General features: G+C 40.7%; 1 protein-coding gene across 1 annotated transcript in view; it reads left to right on the top strand.

Moving 5' to 3' along the window:
* Positions 1 to 4,672, top strand: part of VAT1L (vesicle amine transport 1 like) — a 190,338-nt gene extending 185,666 nt beyond the window's left edge. Inside the window, exons 8-9 of the mRNA XM_004377705.1 lie at positions 3,761 to 3,844; positions 4,344 to 4,672. Coding sequence (XP_004377762.1) covers positions 3,761 to 3,844; positions 4,344 to 4,442 — 183 coding nt within the window. The 3' untranslated portion in view covers positions 4,443 to 4,672. The remainder of the gene's footprint in view (positions 1 to 3,760; positions 3,845 to 4,343) is intronic.
* Positions 4,673 to 7,116: the final 2,444 nt, after the last annotated feature.

Raw genomic sequence — 7,116 nt, forward strand, 5'->3', positions numbered from 1 at the left:
TGGATCGTATGGTATTTCTATTTCTAGCTTTCTAAGGAAGCGCCATATCATTTTCCAAAATGGTTGTATCATTTTGCATTCCCACCAGCAATGCATAACAGTTCTGATCTCCCCGCAGCCCCTCCAATATTTGTTATTTCCAGTGTTTTTGATTCGTGCCAGTAATGCCGGGGTGAGATGGTATCTCAGTGTGGTTTTAATTTGCGACTCCTGGGATTTTTTATCTTTATGCTTCTCATCTGTGAAACTGCCAGTATGTGGATTAAATGGCATAACACATATAAGGAGTTGCTGGGTGGTGCAAACAGTTAATGCACTTGGCTGCTAACTGAAAGATTGGAGGTTCGAGTCCACCCAGAGGCATCTTGGAAGAAAGGCCTGGCAATCTACTTCTGAAAATCAGCCACTGAAAACCCTATGGAACACAGTTCTACTCTGACACACATGGGGTTGCCAAGAGTCAGAATGAACCTAATGGCAACTGGTTTTGGTTTTTAACATACATAAAATGCCTGACATAATACCCAATAAAAACTTGATTGTTTCTTTCCCTCTAAGTTGTCATCAGAAAGGCTTTTAAGCATCTCCAAGAGCAGCCTGGGAAGATGATATAAGTTCAAACAGCAAGATGACTTAAATGATCTCTGAAAACATACCTAACCCTTTCTCCAGTGTCTCAACTCCATTCCCCCACATGAGCAACTTCAAGGAGTTAGTTCATTTTAGAAAGAAATGCCCAAGAAAATATGCAGATTAGAGCGAGCCCTGCAGGGGGCTTTTTTTTCCTAACTTCACAATAAACTTTAACTGGTGAGAAAACAGCTTTTTTATTTCCCTGGGTTCTGTGTTATTGGAGAAGCAGCTTGAAAATTGTTCCTGATCTCCGAGGAGTTTCCAGGTGTTTAATGACTTGCCAGGGTAACAAAGAACTGAATTCTTGGAAGCCAGGACCGCTGCTATGTGAGATGTTACCTACCACCTTCCTCTGCCTTTCAGAATCCAGAGAAATACAGTCTGGGAGGCACTGGGAAAGCATCAGTTTTAAAATCTGACAGACCTGAGTTAGAACCACAATTCTGTCACAAATAGCCATGTAGTCTTTGGATATATTGTTTATATCTTTGAGCATCGGGGTACTTATCTGTAAAATGGGTATAATATATATCTTGCAAGTTTGTTGTGAGGATTTGTAAGAATTTATATGGGTTAGTTACCTATTGCTGCATAACAAATTACCCTAAACTTACTGGCTTAAAACAACAACATTTATTATCACATAGTTTCTCTGGGTCAGGAATTGGGCATGGCTTAGCTGGGTCCTTTGGCTCAGGGTCTCTCACAAGGCTGCAATCAAGGTGTCAGTGAGGGCTGTGGTCTCATCTGAAGGCTCAACTGGAAAAGGATGTGCTTCTGGGCTCTCTCAATGGTTGTTGCCCCAGCTCCTCATAGGCTTTTGGAGTAAGCATCTCAGTTCCTCATTGCCTGTTGGCCAGAGTCTGCCATCAGTTCCTTGTCACATGGGCCTCTCCATAGGTGCTCACATCATGGCAGCTGGCTTCATCAGAGCAAAAAAGTGAGAAGACTCAAAGAGAGAGAAAGAGACTACAAGACGGAAGCAGTCTTTTATAACCTAATCTCAGAAACGATATTCCATCAATTTTGCCATATTCTATTCATTAGAAGCAAGTGACTAGGTGCAGCCCTTACTCAAGGGAAGGGGATTACACAAGGGCATGAGTACCAGGAGGCGGGGATCATTGAGAGCCATTTGAGAAGCTGTCTGCCACAATATATAAAGATTCTTCAGTAAGTAATAGCTGCTGTTATAAGCAGATGTGAAAGCACTTTGAAAAGCAATATTCACCACAAGTAGAAGGAATCTACTGGATTATGTATTAGAGATGAGAAATTTAACAATCATATGACACTCTGAGTCTATAAAACAGGTTGATTTCAACCAATGCCAGGTTATTCAAAGACTGCTTTTAAAGATGTGTTTAGTTTCTAATAAATACTGATTTGATAACATGTTACCAAAAAAAATTTTAGAAGGTAAGCACCTTTTCTCTCTACATAATGTTTATTATTTATCCATATGCCTTTCAAGTTATTTTAGAATATCTATTTTTACGGAGACGTAAATAAAAAGGTAGACTATCTCATATTTTTCACTTAATATTACAAAAACCTTTAATCCTGCTATATATTCTTTATAATTAGCACTTTAAGCACTACACAACATTTCCATTTAGTAGATAAATCTAAGAGCCATCCTTTACTTAACCATTCCCTTATACTGTGACATATAAGTTGCTTCAATTTTTTGCCATTAAAAACAATGCTGTGATTGAGTATCTTTTGTTTGGTAAGTTCTTTCCCCATAATTTGAATGATGTCCTTAGGTTAAAGTCCCAGAAAAGCTATTAGAATACGAACATTTTAATAGCTCTGTCAAGTTTGTTTCCAAATGAGTAGAAGGCTTTTGTTCTTAAATAAGCAAACACTGCTCCATTGGCCGCCGATTGAGTTCCTGAAAGGCAGATGCTGTGTCTTACTTACTCTTTGAATTTTTTTGTTTAAAAATCATCGCATCTGACCTATAAGCAACATTTCATGAATATTTGTAGACTGAATGCACAAAAACATTTAAAATCCTGAGACTTCAGGAAATATATTTAGGCTAGATCTTCTGCAGCTCCCCACCTCTTCTTAAGAGATGTTACATTTTCATTTCTTTTCATCACAAAATGAAGGATGTAACCCATGCCAAGTTCTGAGCTCCCTGTTAACTTTTCCTTCTTCCATTTAATCCTCACAGTGCCCCCTAGAGTTCATTCTCCACATAGTAGCAGAATGAAATGTTCAACATATGAATCAGATTATCATACCCTTGCTTTTTCAGTGTCCCGGGAGACATCCATTAGTCTGTCAAGCCCCCAACATTTGAAAGGAGACAGTAGGTCCTCTTTTCTGGTGAGAATACTACTTTCGTGGAAAACTCCACTTAGTTGGAGACAAAGTTTCCACCTAATAGCCAGGAATCTTGGGAACTTCCTTAAATGTAACTCAACCTTGGGTAATTGGTCAATGTAGCAAAAATATGAATCAGCATTCTGCACTGTATTTTACCCAAATAATGCATGCCTTGTACATTTGTTTCCCAACCGTGCCCTCCCCCTGCAAGGTATTTTCATAAGTATGCTATGCTAATTTTTTTTTTTTACAGCAACATGTTAAAAAATTGGCATAGCAGCTTACGAAAATACCTGGGGGGGTGGGGGGGACAGGGAGGGCGTGGTTGGCAAAGAAATGTAGAAGGCATACATTATTTGCATAAAAATATGGTAGTATTTAAATATATTAAGTAAGCAGGGCATTAACTGACTCTCAAAAAAAACTTATTGGTCAAAATTTACTCTGGCTGATGAGTCCTGACACTCTGAAACATGTAACTCTTGGAATTCTAAAGGACCCTTTTATAAAGCAATACATTTTTTTCATCTACCTTGTTTCAGGAGCTCTTCACAAACCTGCAGTCACCCCCATTTTTTGGAGACCGGAGACAAAGTCATTAGCACAAGATCAGAGTGTGCGTACACACCACCAGAATTTATTTGCACCCCAATTAGTGCCTGCTTACCTATTAAGCTTGAACCACAGCGCCCCCTGGTGGGAAGCTTACGGTTTGGCTTTTCCCAGATGCTTTCTTTGGGCGACATCTCACCTAACCAGAGCTTTCCTTTCTCTCCTCATCTCTCAGGTGAAGGAGGCCATGCAGAGGATCCATGACCGAGGGAACATTGGCAAGTTAATTCTGGATGTAGAAAAGACCCCGACTCCACTGGTGAGTGCAAAGGGGAGGAATCTATTCAGTTCATCACGAGAGATTCATCAAGGGTCTATCAGGTTCAGGTACAGGTGAGGTAGAAGGAAATACAGGCAGCTTGTGGGCTCATGGGGGAAACCAGTGTTAATCAAATGATGACACAAATGAGAGATGAATCACCTACTGAAATGAGTGCTAAGAAGGAAAGGAAAATGCTTGGTGAGAGTGTCTCAAGAGCAATCTGAGCACACAGACAGGAAAGCACAGAAACAATAGTCCCGGGATTGTCTCCCAAATTGCAAATACTTGTACTCAAATCCTTATCTCAAAGTCTGCTTCTTGGGGAGCCTGAGATAAGACAATGCACACACACTGCCTTCAAGGGGAGGCAAGCCTCCCTAGCTCTTATCCCTCAAAGAAGCCCTGTGATAGGGCTTCCTCAACAAGACTTCAGAAGCTTGGAAAAAGTGGAGGCAGGGTTGCAGGACCCCCTATAATGTCCTTTGTTGAATTACAGATGGCCAACGACAGCACAGAGACCAGCGAGGCGGGAGAGGAGGAAGAGGACCACGAGGGCGACAGTGAGAACAAAGAGCGGATGCCCTTTATCCAGTAACCCAGGACCCAGGCAGGAGAACATGAAGATGGTTTGGAAGAAGAAGACCAGGCTGAGAAAGCTCTTCTGTGCCCCAGTGAACAAATACTGTAGTCCAATGCGTGTTGTGTTTGTCTGCAGTCAGCTGAGCTAAAAAGCTGTTGATCACTGTTGTTTTTTGAATTTAAGTGCCAGTCTCATTCCATGCAGTATTATGTCCCTCCCCCTCTGTGTATGACACCCTCCCTCTCCCCTACATCAAAACCATGCATCCTTGGGTCCTTCTCAGCAGTTCTAGAACAGCCTTGCAAATTAATACAAGCCCATAGGCCCAATGCCTAAGAGACCAGACATGGGCAAAGACAAGTTTGAACTGAAAGGTGTTATTACAAAGTATTGACCAGATCCTGGAATTCTTCTGGCCAATGACACTTTTTGCTGCTCGTTGCCCATACTTTTGACTAGAGCACTTGCCAATTTGGCCAGCATAAAGAGGGTAGGCCAGGAGATGTTTTCATGGGCCCATAAATTTAGAACCTCTCCCCTTTAAAGAGGCAACTTCTTTATATTCATCTCATTGTTGCACTATCAAAAGATGAGTGTCAATCTCCTCTAACCCTCTAGTGTTTGATCCTTTCATTGTTTTTTATCAATAAACACAGGGAGACAGGTCTGAGTTTTTGAGGATAGAAGATGGATCAATAGCATGAGTTTGAGGACCAGCCACAGAGATTGCTCCTCTAAACCACATCTCATGAGCAATCGCCCCCTCCTCACGCCATATATATTTTATTTTAATTGTAAGAAAACTCACCATAGCAATGGACTAATTCATAAGTCATTATTGAGACTCAACTGTCTTTGCATACTTTCTATCAGCATTACCAGTTTTGCTGTTTTCAATTCCTGGTAGTAAGCAACCACATTTAAAGTGGGTCCCCCAAAGAAGAGCTCCTTTGTACATCATATTTGGAAAAATCAAGCAGTATCTTTTCTCTTGCCAAAGCATGTTCCAACGTGCAGCAAACTCTAGTGATACAAAAGGTTCACGTGTAGCATCTGATGCCAAATGTATAGTTCCTTCCTCTGATATATAAAATCACGACGAAGACCCTTTGCAGGACCCCTGCCCTTAGGAAATCAAGGACCAAACTACTTGATTGCACCCCTTTGATCAATTTTCCAGCTTCTAAACCTCTAAGAAACCCCATCCCTACCCATTTGACTGGGCCTGCTTGAGAGGTGAAAAGCTAACTTCCTAGAAGAATCTCAGTGTCTCTAGAAGGAGCCTCCAGTTTATCCTCCCTGTCCATTTGGCTCAAAAGTTAAAAATCATTCACAAACCAAGCTGGAGACACAAGAGCCCACATGATTAGCACCCCAACTCACTTTGCATTTTGCAAAACATAAGAGGGTTCCTGCATTGCTTGACTTCCCTACCCAACAAGCCTTAGGGTAGGCCCAACTCTTCACCCCAAGTAAAGGGAATGAACGCATTTCAGCAATTACCTGTTTTATTTCCAAAATTCTTCTGTAACAAATGTCATCTCATAACCATCTTCCCTATCCTAAGCTTTTGATGATGACTTACTTATGCCAAGTATCTATCTGAAGGAAGCTTCTCCTCATTGTGAATGTACATGTAAACTAATGAGCACTGGGATGAGAGTATTTCAAAAGAGGACACCAACATCATCTTCTCCTCCTACCCCAGGACTTACCAGTATTCCAGTTCTGTGCCATTTAGGGAGATAATGTGGAGATTTTATCCCCCGACACCTGTGTTATATACTGTATTATTGGTCCTGCTTCTGCCATTACCATGTTGAAAATGGAGTCTGAGAGGAACCTAAGAAGAACCTCTACCCAAGTTACATTCCTGATAGGCTGAGCAGAAATGGTATTTTCTAGGACTGGGGGAATGAAGAGCCACTGGTAGTATCAGGGCTCTCTTCCCCGGGAAAGTAGGAACTCAGCAACATTCAGAACCCAAATGGCCTTTGTTGTCTCCAGAGGAGATGCATGAAAAGTTATTTCTTCCCTAGTCTGTGTTTTTAATTAGCAAGGTTAATACAGTAATCACAAATTATGGTTAAAGAAAGCCCCTCTCTCTCCTCAAAATACAGAAAGAAAAGAGAAAACTAGAGTTTGACCAATAAGATGAATTTATACCATAAAGAATGGGCAAAAGGAAAATATATAATGTTTAATGTACCCTTATTTTAAGCACCTTCTCTCCCGTCACGTGACTGTTTTCCTGAAGAAAGTGTAAAGAACGTCTCAGTTTGCCTTAAAGGAACTGTGAAGGCTTCTCTGTAATTTAAGCTTGATTGGAGTGAACTGAACATTGTCTAATGTATTTGTGGCTTTAGAGCTTTTGTTATATTGTGCCTACAAAGCAAATTATGTTTACATAAAAATATATAAATAAAGTATTCAGCATAGCATAACTTCGCTTGGCATCACTTACTCCACATAAACAGTGGTTGAATTAGCTGCCCCACTTTTAAAATGCAAGGATTAGGTAACCGAGAAAGAAAAAAATAATAAAAACATGTGATAGGAGAATTCCCAGATGGGAAACTAATAACGACATGGAGAAATTCAGGATCAAGATGAGACAAGCCCTTAAAGAGACATTCAGGATCCCTCAAACAAGAAAGTAAAACCAACATGGAAAGGACTATTAAAAACG

The sequence above is a fragment of the Trichechus manatus genome, unplaced genomic scaffold, assembly GCF_000243295.1.
Source record: "Trichechus manatus latirostris isolate Lorelei unplaced genomic scaffold, TriManLat1.0 scaffold00053, whole genome shotgun sequence".
NCBI classification, from domain to species: domain Eukaryota; kingdom Metazoa; phylum Chordata; class Mammalia; order Sirenia; family Trichechidae; genus Trichechus; species Trichechus manatus.